The sequence below is a fragment of the Lycium barbarum genome, chromosome 12 (genome assembly GCF_019175385.1).
Source record: "Lycium barbarum isolate Lr01 chromosome 12, ASM1917538v2, whole genome shotgun sequence".
Taxonomy (NCBI): domain Eukaryota; kingdom Viridiplantae; phylum Streptophyta; class Magnoliopsida; order Solanales; family Solanaceae; genus Lycium; species Lycium barbarum.
In genome coordinates this window covers 104,592,534-104,616,176 of record NC_083348.1, presented here as the reverse complement: position 1 = coordinate 104,616,176, position 23,643 = coordinate 104,592,534, and the positions used below count along the sequence as shown (strand labels likewise).

At 35.9% G+C, this 23,643-nt stretch overlaps 2 protein-coding genes across 6 annotated transcripts; both read left to right on the top strand.

The window, feature by feature from the left end:
• Nucleotides 1-412: 412 nt before the first annotated feature.
• Nucleotides 413-3,109, top strand: LOC132624810 (oleosin H1-like). The gene is made up of 2 exons (XM_060339531.1): nucleotides 413-832; nucleotides 2,732-3,109. The coding sequence occupies exons 1-2, from the start codon at nucleotides 478-480 to the stop codon at nucleotides 2,884-2,886; spliced, it is 510 nt and encodes a 169-aa protein (XP_060195514.1). The 5' UTR covers nucleotides 413-477; the 3' UTR covers nucleotides 2,887-3,109.
• A 3,311-nt stretch (nucleotides 3,110-6,420) lies between these two features.
• LOC132621976 (protein RST1) lies at nucleotides 6,421-22,844 on the top strand. Of its 5 annotated transcripts, none has more exons than XM_060336482.1 (25): nucleotides 6,421-6,970; nucleotides 7,635-7,916; nucleotides 8,055-8,138; nucleotides 8,284-8,557; nucleotides 8,953-9,203; nucleotides 10,033-10,213; nucleotides 10,312-10,502; nucleotides 10,626-10,726; nucleotides 11,403-11,478; nucleotides 13,223-13,354; nucleotides 13,428-13,509; nucleotides 14,128-14,200; nucleotides 14,807-14,975; nucleotides 15,877-16,007; nucleotides 16,094-16,185; nucleotides 16,548-16,639; nucleotides 16,722-16,937; nucleotides 17,034-17,111; nucleotides 17,327-17,509; nucleotides 18,228-19,112; nucleotides 19,254-19,550; nucleotides 20,213-20,863; nucleotides 21,261-21,411; nucleotides 21,553-21,671; nucleotides 22,137-22,844. In XM_060336482.1, exons 1-25 carry the CDS (start codon nucleotides 6,584-6,586, stop codon nucleotides 22,572-22,574), a joined length of 5,616 nt encoding a protein of 1,871 aa, XP_060192465.1. In that variant the 5' UTR covers nucleotides 6,421-6,583; the 3' UTR covers nucleotides 22,575-22,844. The 5 variants fall into 5 exon arrangements, with proteins under 5 accessions (XP_060192465.1, XP_060192466.1, XP_060192464.1 ...); XM_060336483.1 differs by having other exon boundaries at nucleotides 8,281-8,557; nucleotides 16,554-16,639; XM_060336481.1 differs by having other exon boundaries at nucleotides 8,281-8,557.
• Nucleotides 22,845-23,643: the final 799 nt, after the last annotated feature.

Genomic DNA, 23,643 nt, shown 5'->3' with positions numbered 1-23,643 from the left:
TTAATTTTTGAACTCCATTTTTTAATTATAACTAAAGTACTGGTACATAAAATATATTTTGTATATGTTGCTATATATAATAACAATTAGAATATTTTTAAAAGTTATTTTCAAAATACAAACCTTAAAGACTAGCTAATTAAAGCGAATAGACATGTTTGGTGCACGAGCATGTATATGTATTGCTAGTACTAGAATAAATTTTGAGGTGTCAAACAAAATAAGCCAGCTAGTTTAGACAGGCCCATACAAAGGCGTTAAAATTCAAAAATCCAACATAGAGGGAAAAGACAGATTCTCTTCCTATACAATGCTAATTGTTCCTCATGCACTCCTAATTCACATGCATTCCAACACGTTGCACCCTTTCCTCCCCTTTAAAACTAATAACACCACCCCAATTCGCTTCACAAAAACAATTCTCATCATCTTTAACACTCTCAAGTCTCAACAAATTAAATCACCAGTCTATTAATCATGGCCGACCGTCACACACACGGCCACCTTCACACTCACCCACACCAACGTCCTCATGAAGGTGGTGGCATGATGAAAAGACTTGTTCCTTCAAAAGGTCCTTCAGCTACACAAATATTAGCTATTGTAACTCTACTTCCTGTTGGTGGGACCCTTTTTTGCCTTGCTGGCCTTACCCTTATTGGGACTTTAATTGGGCTTGCTGTTGCAACACCAGTGTTTCTCCTCTTCAGCCCAGTCATTGTACCTGCTATTCTCACTGTTGGGCTTGCTGTCGCTGGTTTCTTGACTTCCGGTGCTTTTGTTGTTACTGGGCTGTCATCTCTCTCTTGGATCCTCAATTATCTCAAACAAGGTAATACTTGAAGTGCCCATAAAAAAATTTACGGGTACCTTATTATTTGGACACAGCTATTTAATTTGCGTTTATTTATTAAAACTAGGGGTGCGGTCGTGAGACACACCAATAAAATACACATGATTATTTATTAATTTTTTCAAATTAAAAAGATTCAACTATATGAATAAGAAAGTTATTTGTATATATTGATAAAATCACAATATAAGTGTTTTAGGATAATTAGAGCCTAAACAAATCGCATTTTTGTTGTCAAATATTCTTTAAAATTAAAAAGATCATTGTAGGAAATTTTTTCATATATTTTGTGTGGCGTAGGTCAATACACTTCGTCTAATATAACCATTCTTGTATCTAAGGATTCGATTATTTTTTTCTGCTTTAATTAGATTGTATAATTTTTATTCAATGAACTTTTCTTCCATTCAAGTAAAAAAGAATTGAAAAAAAAGCAATGAAACCAAATCTCTATTTTCTTCCCCTAATTCACTATAAAATATACAATAAAATTTATTTCTATTTTAATATTTTCGCCACTCGTCTTATAAATAGAGAAAAGTAACTCTTACAACGAGATATATCCAAGTTCCAGAAAAGAAAATAGCCCCAAAAGCAAAAGATAACAAAGTATCTCAGCAAAGTTCAGGGCACATAGTCGATATATGACAATATCATATTTCATCCTAAAAGAAGAAAATATTAGAGTAGGGACACTTAAAGTTTAAATGTAAATCAACTAAAATGGGAGGAAAAAATTAACACACCACATGAGTAATGTGAATATTGCCATTTGACAACTAAGATTATTGACCTGTATGTTCATTATAAAATGAAACTACAAATACTAATTTTCTTCTAGTGTTTTCTAAAAGGGGGGGGGGGGGGGGGGGGGGGGGAGATTTAATAAGATGGAAGATTGAAAGGAGACAGATATGTAAGTAGCACTTCATTACAAAGAAATTCAGGGTACAGACTCATATATGATAACATCGTATTTCATCGTGAAAAATATCGTGAAATCTTTGTAAAATAGGAGGATTAAAAAAGAGCATACCTCATGAGTAATTACGACCAGTTGTGAAACATTGGGAGAAATAGATAGTTAGCCCTTTACAAAAAAAAAATAAAAAATTTATGACCTTTTTACGAGAGATCTTCATTTTTTACACATAAGAGATCTGTAAAAAACACATCAGAGATCTGAAAAAGTTATTTTCTTCTATTCAAATTGTAAGAGGCAAACTGTAAGAGGCGAAGAGATCTTATTTCCTCTGAAACATTCTAGTGACTCTGAAGTAGAATGCAAAATTTGAAGGCCATTGGGGACTTCTTTTCTTAAGGACTTGTAATAAGTACAATGTTTTTATGTAGAAAAGAAGTTTGCCTCCTAATGGTGAAGATTTGCAGTATTGAAGTATATATATATATATATATATATATATATATATATATATATATATATATATATATATATATATATATATATATATATATATATATATATATATATATGTGTGTGTGTGTGTGTATGTTTACCCACTTTAAAACAACCTCAAACATGATTAGGCTTGGTAAATTTTTTATCCGAAGTTACTATGACTAAATTTCAGGCATTTTTGCTATACCTGTGCATGATATAATTAATTGAACTTTAGGTAAAATTGAATGAATTGTCATATGTGCCTGGACTTTAGCCGGATGAAAAGTTCAGGCATTTTGTTTAAATATCAAGCCTAATTAATTTTGGACATCGCGTGTTTGAAGTTTGAACTTTATTTCAAGGGATAGACTTAGGTATGGCTTAAATGGTGCTCCGAAATCAGAATGTGCACATTTTGATGTGCATGCATTTTGGCCTAGAGTGTATCATTTCATCTAATAATGCTTTTTCAATAGGTAAATCGATCCCGGGAAATTTAGATGCGACAAAGAGGCGCATGGCGGATGCTGCTGCACACCTAGGGCAAAAGACAAAGGATGTGGGACAAACAATCCAGAGCGAAGCACAAGAAGGGAAAGAAGGAGGCAGGCCAAGGTTTCACCCTTTTTGACCTTCTCAACTTCTCTATGCTCCACATAAGTAGGAGTTAAGAAGAAGCTTTTATCCATGTTGATTTCTTGGCCAGACACAAATTTAAGTTTAGGACTATGCTAAGATGGAAATAAGAGATGTTGAATGTGCATTTTAATTTTTGCTTGCTCTCTTGAGATTTCTAGTGTTTTGTGCTTGATATATGTGATGTGATGTGATGTATACTTTGGCTTTTTGCTTCAGCATCGGTTGTTGAATGTTCTCAACTCTCAAGTAGTTTGTCATTTTAGATGTGATCAAGGTTGGAAGGCTCTAGAATTAATATCCTCTATTGTTGTATCCATAAAGTCTTACTATATTTTTTGCTTAAGCATTGTCATTTGTCTCCATTGACATATATAATTTTAAATCCGTCTGTTGTTTTTCATCTCCTCATTGAATGGTTAATTCTTATAAAATCGTTCTAAAATCTATTGGGAGCACATTTCCCTACCCCTTGTTTGGTACTAGTGCATGTACAGAGAAAATTAACAAACATAAGATCTAAGAAAATAGAGAAAAGGCTTGTGACAGCTTAATTTTCCCATAAAACTTCCTCCACGTGACGATGGACTCATTAATCTCAAAATATGTTTTGATAAATAGTTGGTGATAGTTCAGGAAGGAAATCCAAACACGTGATAGTTCAGATAGAAAACTTGATAAAAAAAATGATACTTCAGGTGTTTGTGTGTTTTTGAAGATTATTTTTTTAAATTATTTTTTCTAATTAATTTCTTTAATTATTTGCATGGAGTGTCATTTGACACAATTTTTAAACAAAAAAAAGAAAGTGTACATCACACACCATCAGATAGTAGTCATAATCGGTGATAGTTCAGGTAGAAAACACAAACACTTAATAGTATATTTTGACCGAGCTTTATCAATCAAACAAGGTAATACTTGAAGTGCCCCTAAAACCTTATTGGGACACTAGTATTTTAATTTGCTTATTTATTAAAAAATTTGCACATTTATCCACTTTAAAACAACCTCAAACATGATTGGGCTTGGTAAATTTTTTATTTGAAGTTACTATGACTAAAGTTCAGACATTTTTGCTATACCTTCGTGGTATGATTGAACTTTAGGTAAAATTGACTGAATTGCCGTATGTGTATATACTTTAGCCATATGAAAAATTCAGGCATTTTGTTTGAATATCAAGCCTAATTAACTTCAGACATCACATGTTTAAAATTTAAAGTTGATCCAAAGGGATAGACTTGAGGCATTTTATTTGAATATTAAGCTTAGTTAATTTTAGACATCGCATGTTTAAAGTTTGAAGTTGATCCAAAGGGATAGGTTTGAGGCATTTTGTTTGAATACCAAGCCTGATTAACTTCAGACATCCATGTTTAAAGTTTGAAGGGATAGACTTGTGTATGGCTTAAATGCAGGTCCGGAATCGGATTTGCACATTTTGATGTGCATGCATTTTGGCGTGCAGTGTATCCTTTCATCTAAGTTTAAGCTTAAGTCTATTAGAAATAATATCCTTTTTTTTGTGCATAATTATACTCCATATTTATGTCTACAATAGTTAAGTCGGTCCCGGAAAATTTAGATGCGGCAAAGAGGCGCATTGCAGATGCAATTGCGCACCCTGGGCAAAAGACAAAGGATGTGGGACAAACAATCCAGAGCAAAGCACAAGAAGGGAAAGAAGGAGTCAGGACTACTTAATTTTAGGACCATCTTAAGTTGGAAATAAGAAATATTAGAATGTGCATTTTAATTTTTGCTTGCTCACTTGGGCTTTCTAGTGTTTTGTGCTTTATATGATATAATGTGTAAGTGGCTCTTCTTACTTCTGCAACACTTTGGCTGTTTGTTAATTAGTTCCTCATTTTGATGTAGTCAAGGTTGGAAGGCTCTAGAATTACAATCGTCTATTAAAGTCATCTTTGCTCCAGCATTGTCTGTCTCCATTGACATAATTTTAATTTGCCGTTGGATTAGGACATGGAAGAGAAATTAATCAAGTAAGAGAAGATATAAGAAAAAAGAAGGATATAATCAATGTTTGTATGCGTTTAGGAGAAAATTTGTGGCTCGTTAATTCGCATTTTCTATTTTATATTTAAGCAGTGAAATTGAAAAAAGGTGAGTGAGGAGGGCCAAAAAATGAGAAAGAGGCTACGCATATTACATGTTCCCATTTTGTTACTTTTCTTTTAAAAAAGACCTTTCATTTAACGTCACAAAATTAAATAACATTCGGGTACGTTCAAGATATTTTTAGGTTAATATCACAAGATTCAAATTTGCCAAGTTATAGTCAGACAAACCAATTGAAACAGAATAATAGCAAGACATCATTTGTGTGTCTATCAAGTACGAAAAAGTTCCAGAACTCTCTAAAGCTGAGGAGAACGAAGGATTTTACGATTTTGTTTTGATTACGTCCGTAGCCTCAACATTATCACTTAAATGTAACTATCTATCGCACAATTATCATTCTATCACCCTCGGAGAACATGTTTTAAGAAGTGTCCCTTAATCTCAGCTAGAAAGTTAATTAGGTGAAGTAATTTAACAGCAGATTAGCAAGTTAATTAGGTGAAGTTATATAGCAACTGGTATCCTTATCAAATGAACCAAGCACTTGAGCTACTAACTAGCAATTAAGATCAGTTGATGTGGTATGTTCTGCATTAGAATTTAGAACTACTCTTTGTTTATCAACTTTAGTTAAATGTCTTTTTGAGTTATCAGGGTCCTTATACTAACTCAATTAACTATAGACTAACAAATAAAAGAATTCAAAACTAAATGAACCCTAATGAAGGAAATTATGATTAAAATTATCTAAGAGTGACCTAACTATCTGTTCAACATGTCTAAATAACTTACCTTATACTCCCTTTGGTTGAAAAAATGTGTCCGCTTAGTCTTTATATTTGGTTCAAAAAGAGTGTCACTTACCAAATCAAGAAAGAATTTAACATTATTTTTCAAGATTTGCCCTTATTTAGTGTAAAGTGACCAAATCCCAATATCTATTTAATTAGAAATATCTTAGTCAAATTATCTATTTTTCTTTTAGGAGTTAGTATTTTCTTGATAGATATGCAAATGGCTAGGTGAACACTCTTTTAGAATCGGAGAGAGTATTCAATTATATATATTTTTTAAAAACCGACAAAAAATTGAATTGATAAAAAAAACGACAAAAATTGAAGCTACCAAAAGCCAACTTAATTGATTTGGTTTGAATTAAAGAGGAAAAAACCAATCCAAAGCGAACTATGAACGCCTCTATTTACCAACAAGTTGCATTACAATTAACTACACTAATTAGAAGAATCCAAAACTAAACAAACCCTAATGAAGGAAAACTAATTACGATATAAACTATCTAAGATTGGCCTAATGGTTTGTTCACATATGTCTAAATAGTATCAGTTTACCTCCTTTTTTTTTTTCAAAATCATAAATTTATACTATACCTGTAAATCCCCTTTTTGTTGGGTGTACATAAAACTCGATAAACATAAATCATTATTAATTATTTGTACATAAAGTTCATACGTCAGTTCGTTTGCCCCCTGGTACTCTACTTGCCCGCCACACTTCCTTTCTCAAAACTCTTCTCCATTTCCCTCTACAACGATAACTGTGACTTTTATATGTAAAAAATCCAAACAAGTCCTTAATTTCGCCCCAAAATGGACTCTTATTCTCAACTGTTGGAGAAAATTCGAATCCCTCAACCATCCCTACAAAAATTTGCAGTAATCTCGATCTTCGAGAAGCTTCGATCGGCTCCACCTCACTTGAACCCTAACTCCATACCTGGAACAGACGCCATTACTCAGTGCCTTCATTCCACGTCAGCTTCTGTACTTGATCAATCGGTTAGAGAGCTATGCCGCCTTGTAAGAGACTCCAAATTGGACCTTTCTCGCGGGTTAATGGAGCTCCAGTCTGCTCTCGAAGCCTCCGATTCGAAATTTGTCAGTTTATTTGTCAAAGGCATAGGTTTTCTTGTTCGGTTAGGTTTCCAGAAGAATTCGTTGCGGTTTATAGCTTCAGAGAATCATCCATTTGTCAAGGTAATTCCAATGTTAGCAAAGTTATTAAATGTGCACCTTCGCAGTTTTAAGTTTGAGTGTACTTGTTATTAGAATTGTGATAAATCCAAATTCTACATGGCTATATTAATCCGTGCGGTGCTACTATTGCTGTGTCACTTGGATTACTAAATGGGATAGATAGTAGTTTGGTAATGTGGCGCTCATTATGAGTAGCTACGTATGGAAGAAAGTAAGAGAGATTAGTAGTTGTAAGAATTCATTGCGGTTTCTAGCTTCAGAGACTCATCCATTTGTCAAGGTAATTGCAATGTTAGCAAAGTTATCAGAATGTGCATCTCTGCAGTTTTAAGTTCTAGTGTACTTGTTGTTAGATTTGTGATAAATTGAAATTCTATATCGCTATATTAATCCGTGCGGTGCTACTATTTCCATGTCTCTTTTACTGACAGGGGTAAGTTTGATTAAACGTAAAGCTATAAAAGGATTTTGATCGTGCTTGTTTGAAAGACTTGTTGGACTTGATTAGCCTGGGAATTAACATTGTACACAACACAAGAGCTTGTCATGTGTTTGTTCTTGTAGTTTATTAGCAATTAGTGTCTGATGAGTTTATTGCTTTAAAAATCTTAAATTAATTTATTTTGGTAATGGTTCTGATGTGAATCGGTTAATGGCCGGACAGGTGCTTTCTTGTCGAGTGGAGATTCAAACAGAGCTAGTGCAACAAGTGCTTATTTTTATAATGCAGAGCAAGTATTTGGGAATGGTGGAAGTTTGTGAATTCTTGATACCTTTCTTGAATTATTCAATTGTTAGGATGCCCTCATCTGTTTCAATTTCTTCATTTATAAGAAGTTTGATGTCGTCATTAGCTGGACTTTGTTGTTCGATTCCTGGGGAGGCCATTCCTGTTATGAAGCTTCTCATTGGGCGTTTGAAGTTCTTTCCATGCGACAATGCAGAAGTAAGTGTATTATTTATTATTCAAAATGTGTTTTCTCCTTTTATTCTTGCTATGGTGTCTGTTTGTCCGATGGATGCCTGCTTTCTGATAGATGTTCCATCAATATTTAAGTGCTTATGCTCTGTGATTAATGTGCAGGATTTTACTAATATTTCGCACTGCCTTGAATGCATTGTAGATGCGTATGTGGTGGTCCTGCAACAATTGGTGGAAATGGGATCGGTATTCAAACTGGCCTTTCCTTTTTTTCTTTCCCTTTTTTAGAATTTTATCACATTGTTTGGATTAAAGTTACTTTTGTTACATTTTAAGATTTATGTTGTTGTCTGGACTAACTAATTGCAAGTGGCATCATCAATGCTAGCAGCTGCTTCATGAAGTTCAGTTGTGTGGTGTGGAGCTACTGGATGCTATGTTCTCCTTATGTACAAATCCAAAGCACATGAGTTCAATTGAGAACATTTTAGAAGTATCAAGGCGCATATTGATTGTGCAAAAAGATCTTGGTTTGAGCTATATCCCTGAATTATCAACAGTTATGCTGTCCTTATTTATGGTACTTCCGCAGTCTGAACTTGAACACGAACAGTTCTTGGAGGTGAAACTTATTCTATTTCTGTTGAAGTGGAAAAATGAGAATGGTATGGTTACTAGTATTGTTGATTTTCTGGAAAAAGGTTGATATCTGATGCATTATATATATATATATATATTCTATTCAAATTGTCCTGGATGTCAAACAAAAATGTACTTAGTACCAACGGCACAGACCAGTTCACAATGTTATAGTTGCCTCCCTTTGTACGTATTGGAGTACTAAGGTGCTATTTCTTATTCTATTAGCCTGGAAGATATCACGTCTGTCTGCACTATCAAGTAGATCTTTGAAGATATGTAAAATATTTCAAAAGTAAAATAGTGAGTTTATGAACACTTTCACTTTTGAGAATATCTATGTGCTTTACTGGATAAATACCAGTCTCTGTTGCTTAATTTTCGCCACTAGCTAAATAAAATTGTTAAACTACTTTTGCAGAGCATGATGTCCTTAGAGATGCATATGATTTGAATGAAGAGCTCTTGTTCATCTTCCCTGCTATCAGCCTTCTTTCTTCTCCGTCTAAATCAGTAAAACAAGCAGCAACCGATTTGCTTCATATTTTGGGAAAGCTTTCGAATAAGCTACTTATTGCACAAAATACAGGAAAGCGAAAAGGAATGAAATTTCCTTCCATTAGTACGCCTAAGTACATAGTCTTCAGACTCTTGCAGCATATATGGCTTCAGGTTTATTTCATTGTCTCGGACCTCAAAATTTTATCTCATTGTCAAAGTGTGTAAATGATACTCCCTCCGGATCAAAAAAAGAGTCCACTTGACCATTTGCACACCCCTTAAGGAACTATTCACTCCAAGAAAAAAATATCTAAATTGACTAAACTGCAAATCTGGAAAGATAAGGTTAATTGTTTCTTGATTTAATAAGTGAACACTTTTTTTGACCCAAGAAAAAAAGGCTAAGTGGACACTTTTTTGATCCGGAGGGAGTATTAGTTAAGACACCTACACTCTGCAAGTGACATGTGTTTCTTGTCAATTATTACTAGATCATCCTACAAGACTTCCTGTAACACCCCCACCCACCCCCACACATAGAAAAAAAGAAAAAAAAAAAGAGGAAAAAATATTAATCTAAATTTACGCTTGAATTGCTTGAAGTAGAACCATATTCCATACATCTGCTTAAATAACATTCTCTGGCTGTTTTACAGGTTTTTTGTCTAAGTTTGCTTCCCGTTTTGATTGAAGCAGCTTCTTTTGCTCACCTGTAACCTTGCATCTTCTTGATGCTTTACTAATGACATTTGATTACTTTACCAAAAAAAAGTAACATTCTCTGAGTAGCAATGATAGTGTTGATGGTTCATTCAATCTTTGCTAGATTCTTGTTTTCATTCAATCTTTGCTAGATTCTTGTTCTTATTTTTATTCTCGGCATTGACTCAATGATGTCAGGGGGCAATTGAAGCATTATTTGCATTTTTTTCCCCCACTAATGCAGCTCCTGTTGAAAGTACTTTTCGTACTTGCCCTGTAACAAGTGGCTTTTTTTCAGGACCTATCTCCATTATCTGGTTCTTTTTATCTGAATTATGCGCCTGCTCATGTCACTCCTATTAGAGACAAGCACTATGTATCAAAAACTTGGAGCTCCTTGGTTACCGATCACCTGCGTCGTATTATTGCAAGAAGAAAGTCGTCATCCATCTCACAGTCTCAGAAGGTCTTTCTGACCGGTTAAGTCCTCATAAGCTCTTCTCGTTGAGTTCAGGTTCCACCTGCAAATTTTTATTGTTGAAATTTTCAACTTCTGTTCTATCCTTTCTTCTTGCAGATATGCCCATGATACTCAGTGCGATTGCCTGTGTCCTTGTCATGCATCAAACAGATGGGAGCTCTTCTGTTGATATCTTGGCTAATAGCAGCAATGCAGATCCTAAACTTGGTGTCCCTTTGTTGCTAGTCATTCAATTCTACAATCATATATTTTCCACAAATACAGGTGTTGATTTTCATGGAGTTCTGGTGAGTTTTAGTTTGCTACGTCAAGATCTATTAGCCATATTTATTATATCGTCTGTATTTACTCTTTTTTCTGGTGGATGCCTTCTCATTACTTGGATACGTTCTGTTTCAAAACATGTGCAGCTAAAACTTTTGGAACTGCTGCCATCACTTGCTTCCCATCCTGCAATCATACCTCTCATTATTCAGACATTGTTGCCTATGCTTCAGAATGATAAGAAACCGTATGCTGATTATACCCTCTTTTGATATCTGTTGTTTGTTTTACAGGTGGATGTCTTACTGCCTACGGATGATGTATTGCATTATTTGATCATTTCTTTTCAGCCTATAAGTTTGTCTTTCTCTTGAAGAATGTTGTATGTAAATTGCATATCATTTTGTCAAACAGTTCATGGGGTAACTAGCTATTTGCTTGAGAATATCTGTACTTTGATTGGTCTAAGAGTTATGGTCAATTATCACTGAGTTGTGTATTGTTTGCTCTTAAGGGTATAAATCGTTGGTTAGGAAAGTGATCAGTCACCAATAGTTATTTCATCTTTTTCCTCCGTACACGGTTGTTGATAAGTAAAGTTACAGTATGCTGCACTATCTTGAGTTCTGCTACTTGTACTTTTTTACTAGCAGTTTATTCTTGAATAAGTTGAAAACATCATAACGTGATAGAGATAGTTTATATCTGAACATGCATACATGCCGCCCTTCTCCTGATGAAAGTTTATCACCATTTATAGCCTTTATTATGAGAGCTGGTCAATGGTCTCTTAAATTGTAGTATATTAGCACTTGTTAGTGATCTAAGACTTCTGATAATGTTCATTCTACTGAAAATATAGGTGGATATGCCGTTCATACATTTATCTTTAATACTTTTGATGTATGTTATTTGTCTTATAGCGTTCTATTTGCCACTGCAATTCGTTTACTTTGCAAGACCTGGGAATTCAACGACCGTGTCTTTGGGACCTTGCAGGCAAGATTATCAACCTTACGATCATTCTCATGACTATCATTGTTTTGTCATTCCTTTCACTGCTGCTTGTAATGAACATGTTATATGCAATAAACACGAGGAATCAAAATTGAGGGGAGTTCTGAACTGAACTAGTCTTTACTTTCCGTCATCACATACTTGGCCTCTGAGACAAATCTCTTTGCCTCAAACTACAACAACAACAACAACATACCCCGTGAAATCCCACAATATGAGGTCTGGGGTCTTTGCCTCAAACTACTACACTGTAAATTTGGACAGTTGACGAATTGGTAACATGCTAGGAGAAAATGATTTTCCCTTTAACATTTGGCTAGGTGCCTATGGTACCACATCATGTGCTTAAGTCTTAAATAACCTGAATATAACAGAGATTTTTTTGAGTTACTCCCTCTGTTCCAGTTTAAGTGGCAACATTTCCTTTTTAGTCCACACCAAAAAGAATGACAACATTTGCTTTTTAAGCCTTTATTGCCACACAAATGTTATGGCATATTTAAGACCACGAGTTTCAAAGGTCTTCCTTTCTTAAACTTCCCGCATCTTCAGACTTTGCCACATAAATTGACACGGAGGGAGTATATAGCATTTGGTCAAAAATAAAAATTGGCTGCAAAACTATTATCTTCGTGCATATGCACAAGTTAACTGTATGATGTTATCTTTGGCATACTTGAATACCTAATAAAGAAACTTCTTTTCTGAGGCCCCAATTTTAACATATATTGTATTTTCTACTCTAACAGCTTGCATCATTAATCTCTTTTCTTTAATAAGTACTTCCTCCGTCCCAAAAAGATTGTCTTAGTTTGAATTGGCATGGAGTTTAAGAAATTTAGGAAGAATTTTGAAATTTGTGGTCCAAAACAAGCCTTAGATATTAGCTATGTTGCTCGGACTCTTCAAAAATATCGAGGGTGTGTGTCAGAAAGTCCAAAAGTAGTGCATTTTTGGAGAATCCGACACGGTGCGGCAACAAAAGTGAAGAGTCCACGCAACTTAGGATATTAGTGTGGTTGTAAATCATCTCATAAAGTTAAATTGTTTCTAAATATAGAAATGTGCCAATCTTTTTGGGACAAACTAATAAGGAAAGTAAGACAATCTTTTGGGGACGGAGGGAGTAAAATATATCGTACAGAAAGGCACCCAATGCACATGCAAGAAGTGATTGGAAAATCCCAAAATATATAAACCAGGTCACCGGCAAACTTTTTTCCCCATTGCATTAATCCTTCACCAGACTGAGAGATTCTATTGTTTTTTTTTTTTTTTTTGAATGGGAGAGATTCTATTGGTTTATTCACAGCTTTTGCTTACCAAATTTTAGACAACATGACTAGAACTGGTATACTCCATTCTTATAAAGAAATAGTTTAGCAGTTACTAAAGTATGGCACCACAAAATTAACAACTGCCATGAATATATCGGTCGAAGTTTTCTTGGATGATTGAAGAATGAAACTATGTTACTTTGGGTTATCTGAATATAAAAAATTGATGAACCATGAACTATCTCATAAAACTTGATTCATTATGAAAAAAAATGAACTATCTCATAGAAAAATTGATTCAGCCCGAAGATAGGTGGATAAATTTTTTAGGTAGTTCTGAAGTGACATGTTATTACTTGGTAATTGTGGAGTTTTAATGTCAGTGGGTCAGATTACCCTTAATATGTGGCACAGACGGTCATTGTTTTTCTTTTTCTGGTGAAAACTAGGGAGTACTACAAGCAGATAGATTTACTCGGTTTGCGTCTCAGCGAGATATTTGCATTAGTATGGCTGTTTCCATCTGTGATATCTGCAGAAGAAATCCTGATCGTGGAGTGGACCTTATTTTATCTATTGCGGTATGCTGTACTAGTTAGTTTCTTTAGTAGATGTAAAATCAAGCTCCTTAATTATATTTGTTTCAATTAACAGGCTTGCATTGAGAATCAAGATCCTTTAATGCAGTCTCTGGGTCTTCAAAGCCTTGGTCACCTCTGTGAAGCAGATGCTATTGGTAAACCTACACTATATATGTTAAATTTTCAAATGTCAAATTCGTGTGAGATGTTGGTAATTTGACATAACCCCACTCGATCCACCGGAGACACAGCTGGAACTAAAAAAACTTTTTTTTTTTTTTTTTTTTCTAATGCATCTGAAAAATGTACTTCCCATGATTTTTTTTTTAGAGCTGCTAAGACACAGAAACTTCTCTATGATTGTTTTCTGATCAGGAATTTTTTTTCCAAGATTGTGGTAATACATCTAGTTTATGTGCAGGAAAATATAGGTACGTTTTAGCAATCTTTGTACTGTTGGATGATAGATCTCTCAAATATGTGTCTTTGACAGATCGGGAAAGAGATTGAAATGCAGCTTTTCCTTAATATTTCCTTATTTTCATTAGGATTCAGTGGATACCTTGTGTTCTTCTGTTTCTTCTATTTTGTCATTTCGTTGCTTTCTTATAGTGAAAGAAAAGCACTTAGATGTGGTCAAGAGGTATTGATTGATTCTCTACGTCCTCGCAACTCAAGAAACTAGCATGTTTTTTGACTCTCTTTCTTTTCACATGCAATTTTCCTTTTCAAATTTTCCCTTTGACACCAATTATGTCATGCACTTGTTTCAGATTTTTATTCTGCTTGGGATGTGATTGGGAAGCATGTGCTAAACTATTCAGCGAATGCCATGGTCGCTGACAGGCAAGTAAAGGTTATCACACGCTTAGTAAACCATGAAAAAGTGACTATCCAGTATCTGATTGTCAAGAATTTTGCCAAGTTGTGAAGATCAGCTTTCCACTAATCAAACTTCAGAATGATAACTCTGATAATAAGCTTTGCTACATCTCCTGAGAAATGAACATTTTACTCAAGTATTTTCTGTACGGTAGTTGTAAGTTTTCTCCGTGACTACACAATCTGTAATGTTGCTGTCCCAGTAAATATTTTCCAGCGTCTTCCAAATGCTGGACATTAATACAATTACCTTTAACAACATAAATGAAGTTTTCTGTGACTTTTTTTTTTTTTTTAAAAGGATAAGAAGATTCTGAACTTTTCTAAGCAGACTTGTATTATCGTTGCCGGGTTTTCTCTATGACTACTTGTACTATCACAAACAAATTTGTGTTTTCTTGTGTATAATCTGAAGGTGCATGTTTGAAAGTTATATTCATTTCCTTGTAGCTTCTCTCTTCCTTTTTCATCATTTACTCTATCATGAGCATTTCATGTTCTCATGTACTCACATTTCTTGACAAATCTGATCAAATATTTCAAAGTTTTTCCTTCTATCTCAATTGTCAGCCTCTGTCTTCTTTTGAAATGGGGTGTGATGGATGCTCAAGCATACCCTGAAGCATCAGTAGATGTGTTGAAGATACTGTGGGATATTGGAACCTCCCAAGACTTTAGGCCAGCTTCCTTATGGTCCAAAGCTCGGGCATCTGCCTTTGTGGCATTAGCCAATTATGAGGTAGATCTTGTAATTTCCCTTGCTACCTACTCTAATATTTTAATAGACAAATCTTAAATATGTATGGCCCCCCTGCATTCAATGTGCTCTTGCCATAGGCGAATCTAGGATTTTTAGATGGGTGCACTACTAAAGAAAGGAGAAAAAAAATGCGTCAAGTGGGGATTGATCCTTGAACCTCTTGGTAAATAACTTAGCTTTCAACCAAGAGCATGACTAAGCCTTTTGTAGCATGGGTTCCAGAAGGTAATGCTAGATATATTTTATGAATGACACACATTATATACCGAGTTTAGTCAGGCAACCATGAGTTCACGTGACCCTTTTTTAACACTTAAATTCACAACTACTCTTGCCTGATAAAGAATCTGAACATCTAACCCAACTCTGTAAGGAAATAGGTGAAGCAACCCAAATCTATACGAACCATTTTGGATGCCCTTGTATATTCAAATTGGGGCATTACATGTATCCAACACCCTCCCGTATGTGTAACATACCTATGGGGTTCAAACTGGATCTGTATGCATGCTGTAGTACGCGAACAGTTTAGCGAAGGTTAGCTTTGATATCATGTTAGACAATTTAAGTATCTAAATCTTGAAGGGCAGTTTGGTTACTTGTTTAGGGAAATAATCCTTCTCGTAACCTCCACATAGATTCTTGGCTATTTTGTTGCCATTTTTGGTTTTCATACTAATACCCATGTTTTTTTTGAAACTGAAAAAAAAAAAAAAGATCTTTAAACCACTTTGGATACTGTCTTAATCAATATGGCAAACTTGTTACATTGCCAATGACTTAGAGGAAGTTGTATCTCATTTTGCTCAGTTCAGGTGAGTTTTCTGGTTGATAACTCCCTTATCTCATAGCTGTTGTCTCAAAATCTGCATTTCCTTAGGTAGAGCATCTTGAAAGAAGTATTCCAGATTTCAAGGACAGAAACTATGAGTATCTTGTGTCCGAAACTGACCCTGAAGTGCTTACTGCGCTGGAAGGATTTGAAGTCAAACTTTTAACTTTTGAACACATGTGAGACACAATGTTGTTAATTTCTTGTTTTGATTAATTTCTTTTTTGTCAAAGATGCCAATCTACTGCTTTTTTTTTTTTTGCAGCACCCGTCGAAGATTAGTAAAGCAGAAAAGGGTGTCTGCAAACAAAATTGAGAAGCTGTTAGATGTTTTTCCTCATCTCATCTTTGCTTCAGGTACTGGCGTACGGTTTCTCTATTTGTCCAGTTGATTGGCTCCTAAGCTTGTCATCTGGATATCCACCAACCAAATATGCTTTTGCTTCTTGGTGAGGCCCTTTTCCCCTCACAAGCACCTAGGTTAGCATATTTCTATAACTCACACGCTTTGTTTGCGATATTTTTAATCGCACGGAAATGATCATTTTGCTCCTTGACCAAATGCAAATAAGTCTGACATATAGCATATGAAAGGGTCTAGGCCTTTGTCCTGAAGACTTGGTCTGTGTATAAATTGTGTCGAAGTAAGTAGAATGCAAATCATCTTTTATTTACTCTTTGCACCTTATTTATGTATGTTCTTATTGGTTGCTATCAAGGAAAAGAAAGAAGAGAAAAAGAATTACCTGGTGCAGCTCTTTTTTGCCTTTCCTTCACAAAGAAAGATTCAAGGAAGCCAGGAGCAGCGGAGGTAAGATAACTAAAACGTGGGATTGCAACCAAATTTTTTTGTGTTCCACCTGGAATCTTCACGTGCATTGTTTGATGCTCAGGACTTGCAAGATGTACAAGCTAAATATGAAGCCTCACTGGTTGATATAGCAACATCTCTTCAACTGTCAAGAAATACATTGATAGCAATTCTTTCTTTGCAATCATGGAAGCCCTTCATGCGGAGGTGGATGAGAGCCCATATCTTGTTACTTGATGCTAAGTTGCAGACTGCTGTTTTGGACAAAACGCCTAAAGCTGCTATTGAAATTCTGAAGGTGTTTTTGTACTCTCAACTTGTTAATGGATTTTTTGTTGATCTTTTAGCTTATTTTTTAGCATTACGAACTTCATGTCTACATTTTCTGATGCAGAGTATGACAGCAATTGCAGAGAGATCTCTCCCTCGAGCTGCTGAGAATATCGCATTAGCTGTTGGAGCCCTTTGTTCGGTAATTGATTTCTCTCCTTGCTTTTGGAAACATTCTACTTGAAAGATAGAACCTTTCTCAGCAGCTCATATTGTGCTCTACTGGAGTAGGGAGATTGACATGGATTCCGTTTGTCATAAAATCAGTCAGGGACTACTGTTCATATGATTTTGTATGCTGCTTGGTATTTGGAAATATATAGGCCTTCTGTCTCTCTGACTTTTTCTTTCTTCTAGGTGTTGCCCGCTTCTGCACATGCTGTTAAAGCGACCGCGTCAAAGTTTTTGCTGGATTGGTTGTTCCAACATGAACATGAGTATCGCCAGTGGTCAGCAGCAATCTCTCTTGGTGTGGTGTCAAGTTGCCTACACCTTACTGATCACAAGCAGAAATTTGAGAATATCAATGCACTGCTTGAGGTATGAAGTTCATTTGTTATTCACATCTGCATTTTTTCATATTCAGTGATCACAAGCGGTTGGATTAGCCTTGTTAACCTCGTAATGGTAATCATTTTTTAGTTTTATTGCCTACGACCTCCCAAACTAGTTTGCATTTCTTTGGAATTCAAAATGTTAGAATGCGTACTTCTGTAGGTGTTACTTATACATACTAGATTAGAGTGATTATATTTGTTTGCTGTGTGTATTTGAGGACTGAGGTCATGTTGTTACTTACTATGAACAACATGAATATGCATTTTATTTAGAGGATAATAGATTTCCAGTAGAAAGTAAATGTATCTTTATAGTTGATGGTAATTTTCTTGTTAGGACGGTGGAAAATAGAATATATTTCTTGCAATTATCTTTATATTGCTTCCTTTTTCTCAGTCATCTTTATCATGTTTCTATACTATTTTTCCATGGCTTTTTATACTATTTTGATTTCCTTGTCCTTGTGCCGAGGGTCTCCAGGAAACAGCCTCTCTGCCTCCCAAGGTAGAGGTAAGGTCTGCGTACACTCTGCCCTCCCCAGACCCCACCTTGTGGGATTTCACTGGGTATGTTGTTGTTGTTGTAGTGAATGTTTATGATAATAGAATGAAACAAAATGAACATGATACTTGATTAAGCAGCAATGGCAGTTGTAGAAAGCTAGATTGCTCAAAGCATACTTAAAATGAGGGCATTTCAGGTTGCATCTGTGAGCAAAAGCACACTTGTGAAAGGAGCTTGTGGAGTTGGGTTAGGTTTTTCATGTCAAGCTCTTCTAGCTAGAGCCGATGCTGATGATAATGCTCACCCGGGCAAAGAGACATACAAGATAGAGGAAGCAGATTTGTTGAGAAAGATCATCAGGACCTTATCCGAGTTGATCTCTCAATTCACACCTTCTTCAGCAGATGTTCTTGAAACTCTATCGGTATCTTTTCCACTTGGATCAGATCATTTGAATTCAGATATTGCTGGTGAATTTCTTGGTTCGACCAGTGAGAATTTAGAGGAAGATGTGTGGGGCGTTGCGGGGCTTGTATTGGGTTTGGGTAATTGTGTTGGTGCAATGTACAGAGCTGGGATGTGTAATGCAATTCTCAATGTGAAAGCGTTACTTATTTCGTGGATTCCACACCCTACTGAAGTTACAACTATGAGCAAAGATCATGAAATTTTATTATCTGTGGGCTCGTGTCTTGCTGCACCAATTGTAATGGCCACGTGTCAGAGGTTTGAACTTACTGATGATGCAGATCTGGAACATCTATTGAGTTCCTATAAGGAACTGATTTCTGACTTACTCTCTATTAAAAGATTTGACACCTTCCATCAGAGCTTATTGATGGCATCTTGTTTGGGGGCAGGAAGCCTTGTTGGTGTGGTTTTGAATGAAGGGTTGCACTCTTTGAAAATTGAACACATTAAAGAATTGTTACTATTGTTCAGAAAAAGTTACTCTGACTCCAATCCTCCTCTTATTCATCTTGGTGCCATGCTTGGAGTTGTAAATGCATTGGGAGCAGGTGCAGGGACACTGATTGAACCCCACCCTTTGAGCTCATCACATGCTTCTTCTGATCGGAAGGTGTAAAACTTAGTTTTTTATATATACATATATGTGTGTATCGGAGAGAGAGTGTGTGTGTATATATATGAAAGCTATTAGAAAACCAAAAAATCTGTATCTTGTCATTTCTTTACTTGATGATTTTTCTATTGTTCGCAGGAAGCTTCTTATATATCTGGTCCTTTAATTACAAATGCTGTTCTCGAGCCTGATTTAACATCACTAGTGCAAGAGATGTTCCTAGTTGCGCAAAATTCTGATGCCAATCAGTTACAGCAGCATGCAGCATGGGCAATTTCATTTCTTAGACAGTATTTGTGGGTCAAAGAACTCCAAAATTATGGAAGTACGGCAGAGAATGATTCTGTTGGTGCGAAGACTGTCTCACAAAGTTTTCCTGAGGACAGCACGGTCATGAAATTGTCTTTGTGGCTAATGCATCTGAACTATCTCGGGGTAAAATATTTTGCTTCTTTGCTTATTCAATAATGCAGTGTTCTTATTCAATAATGCAGTGTTATTATGTTTAAGTGGCATTCTTCCTGTGGATTTGTATAGGCATTTGTTGCATTATAGAATTTGAGGTGCACAGCTTAATTTTTTCTTTCAATAACCTTTCATAGTGCCATTAACTTTCTTAGTTATTGAGCTTCACCAGAGTTGACATGCTTTATTGGTCATTTTCTTTGAGCTTCCGATCAGCCTGTACAACCTTACTATGACCTTCCGATCAGATTTGACATACCCAAAGTATTTCAATTATTTTGTTACCAATGATTGTTTTTCTTCCTAAGCATTACAAGTCTCATTCTGAAACTAGTTTATTTATTGCATATAGTTAGTTTGGCATATCAAGGACAACTTATATGGAGAAGTGACTCCATATCTTGTTTGGCAAATCATTTACAAACTGTATGCTACTTCCAATATTTTTCAAATTCTTAAATGATACTAGCACAAAGGAGTAACTCTCTTGGGAAAGAGGATTCCTTGTCTTTTGCATTTGGCGCTGTTCTACTGCCAATTTGTGACAGCTCCCCTTTGCAAATTTTGTGGCTTGCCAATAATAAAAAGTGTGTATGTTATTGACCTTTTTCTTTCTTTACGTTTGAGGTTAGACAGGTGATGTTTCACATGTAAACACAGTTTCTAGTATTCTGCGGTGTCTTTCACGTGCTTCTAGGCTACCACCATTGGATTGGGGAGCAATCATCAGACGGTGCATGAGATATGAGGGTCAAGTTGCTGGCTTGTTGGTGCAAGACATAACTTTCGAGAGAGGAAATCTCAGGGAGGAATGCTTACTTTTCTCATTATCACATGCTAACCAATTTGATACTCTCCTTAGCTTCCTTGATGAGCTATGCGACATCCCTCGGTTGAGGATGCTTGAGCCTCGTCTGCAATTCTTTGTGCTTTCACATTTGGCAGATCTAGTTAAGATTTTCTCAGGTTCTCGGGTCGTGAAATTATTTGAAGATGTTGCTGAGTTATTATCATGGTCTGCTTGTTCTGAGAGTTGCAACTCCCTAGAGAAAATCTCATTTAGGATTTCATGCTGGAGGGGACTTAAATTGTGTTTGGATGAATCTTCTCACCATAGTCAAGACTTTAAATCTAGCATGGAAAAATGCATGGAGTTTCTCTTTACTTTGCTGCCTTGTGCTCATACTGAAGGGCCATGTCAGGGTAAAATTTTTGAAGAATGGTCTGAAGCAATTAGATGCCTTGAGAAGGCTCAACAAGGATGGCTATTGGATCTTCTAAAGGTGTTGCAGAACTTTTTTCTTTCACTTTTCTCCTTTTTTTCTTTTTATTTTATCATTCTTTTGGAAGAGATTTTGGGTTGGCCAGGGGTTTCTATTGGTTTTGCAAAACTGAAAATGGCATCATTGAAATTGGATATTGGACATGGTAATTGTTGGACCTGTTCGTATATCTTCTTTATGGGAGAACTTAGTGGTCAAGTATTATTAGTCACCATTCTATTTAGACTAATTCACTCTGTACAACTCGTGGGTGATAGGCATATTTTACAATAGTTAATTGTTTATGAGTGCTAAGTACATTGGTAAATCACTAGTTCATTACAAAATTGTACTTTTCTTTTCCTTTAACAATTATTACAGAATTACAGAATTACCTATGTTCCTCTGCTCCATGTAGGTTTCAGAGGTGAATTTCACTGTCGCAAACTCTCTGCCGTTTGAAACTGTGAAAAAGATTCAAGCAATAGCAAAACTAGTCCAAAGTGGTTCCCTGCCATTGACTGTGCTTGGTAAGCTGAAAGCTTGTCTTTTGGACTGCAGATCTCAAGGTTAGGCTCTATTCAGACTATTGAAGATGATATGTAATAGTTAGCAAATTCTAGTCTGAAGACTTCCATTTATCAACATGTTAAGTGCATTATGCTAACTGTTGTGGTGTACTCTCTAAGTGCTTCAAGATTTCTGCACAGATATTTGGGATGCTCTAACTGAAGTTTCAATAACCGTACAACATGCTGAAGGGAATGCCAAAAGACAATGGCTCATTGAGGCACTGGAAATTAGTTGTGTTACGAGATTTCCTTCCACGGTAAGATGATTTACTTCAGATTCATGCAGAATATGGCTCATCTTTCTTCACATTTGTTGTCTGCATATGTCCATGGTGCACTTCATACATAGTGGCGTGCACAGTTGTCTGCAATTAGTGATTTTTGGTGAGCATATGCTCCACTGTGAGCCAACATGTCCACGAAGGGGACTTCTTGGGGTAGCTCGATTTATACGCATGTTCTGAACCCAATTTTGGAAATGCTGTCCGGAGTTAAAACACTATGTTAACGCTATATTCCAGGCCTTTGCCTCTTTCAAAGTGTTCACATTACATTCTCTAGATCATCGACACTGGGATTAGGTACCCCTCAAATTACTTTCAAAATCTGGTTTCTATGCTAGGACTGTTACTGTTTCTGTCATTCCTGTTCATGATGTGGTAGAAGCTGTTGGTTGCTATATGTAGACAGTTCATGATTGCTCCCTCCCTGCTTTTCTGTAGGCTCTGCAGTTTGTCGGCCTGCTATGTGGAAGCTGCTGTATCTATAGGCCCCTGTTAATTGTGGACAAATTCACTGTGTTGAGCGATCTGCCAGTCACCCTCACGTCCCTCCTCTCTGATAGCACCTGGATGACAGTAGCAGATTCTGTTGTTTCTTATTTGTGGGCATCGACAGAGCGGATATATGAGTGGAACAAACAACTAAAAGGTGATTGTGATCAGTTACCTAATACACAGCCCATTGACACAAGTGAAAATGATATAGCCCGCTTTATTCTACTAGTGATGTATCAAGCTTGTGTCTCTTTGAAACACCATCTTCCTCCAGAGAAACAGCTTCAGCTTGCCAACATGGTGGTACCAACAAATATGGATGTCCATGAGTTGCACGCAAGGTTAAATTGCGATGTGAAGAGTATCTCTGCTTTCAGTCCTTGACTAAAGCAGTATGGGTCTCTTTGGACCTCAGTTTGCGTTGTCACAAATATTCCAGGATACGCGGCTAAAATAGTATGTGTAGTAATTTAAATTGCTGCCTAGATGGAAACAATATTTCTCGATAAAAGATGGATATACAGAGACTTATCTCAGATGGTGTAATGAATTGAGCAGTTCAATTCCATGCGCTTTTTGTGTGTTTGGTACGAGGAGAAGTTGTGGAGAAAGTAATTGAAAGGTATCTTACGAGAAATGATTTTCTTCGTATTATACTGGTTCCTTCATCGTTTCAAACAAAAAAGAAAATGATTTGTACCTCCTTTTCTATATTTTCCAGCAATGCTTTTCGACAAATATGCTTCCAATGACTTCCTTGATATCTCTAGGTCTTGGATAATTGAAATGATGCGATCCTCGTTCATATTGAAACCCAATCAAATAATCATCTCATCGGTCCGACAGATTTAACCCCTCAAACGCCTCAATTCAGTTTTATTAAAACTTGACCAAAAATCGCAAAACATGTCTTTCCCCTTTCCATCTTTTGTGAATACAAAATGAAAATTTTGAGAAGTCCGCAGTTCACAAAACAGAATAATAAGACCGGTAAATGTCAGCTACTAATTATCAAAAGAAAGCTCGATGCATAACTTCAGTCCAGAAAGAATTGTCATATGACTGATCCGGGATTAAACAATCAACCTATAACAAACAGGAATTAACCCAAATACAAAGTGGCAGCAGATTAACCTTCTCCTGCAGCTGACCTAGCTTGTACATGTTTCTTCACAGTTTTGTACAGGAGATACAATATGCACCGACAAAACGTGATTTTAACACAAATAAACTTGGTCAACATACAAAACTGATCTAGAGCCTTGAGGCAGATACATATTTCATGACAACTGTGACTAGTATGAGAAGATTTTTTTCTTTTTCTTTTCAAAATTAACTGTTTTGAATAAGCAATCAAAGGCTTAGGTCACAGGAACCCAAATTCTGGTAGAAAGCTGCATTGGGTAAGAGTGGGGAAGTCACTTGAAATAAATAAAAAACCAAAATTAAGGGC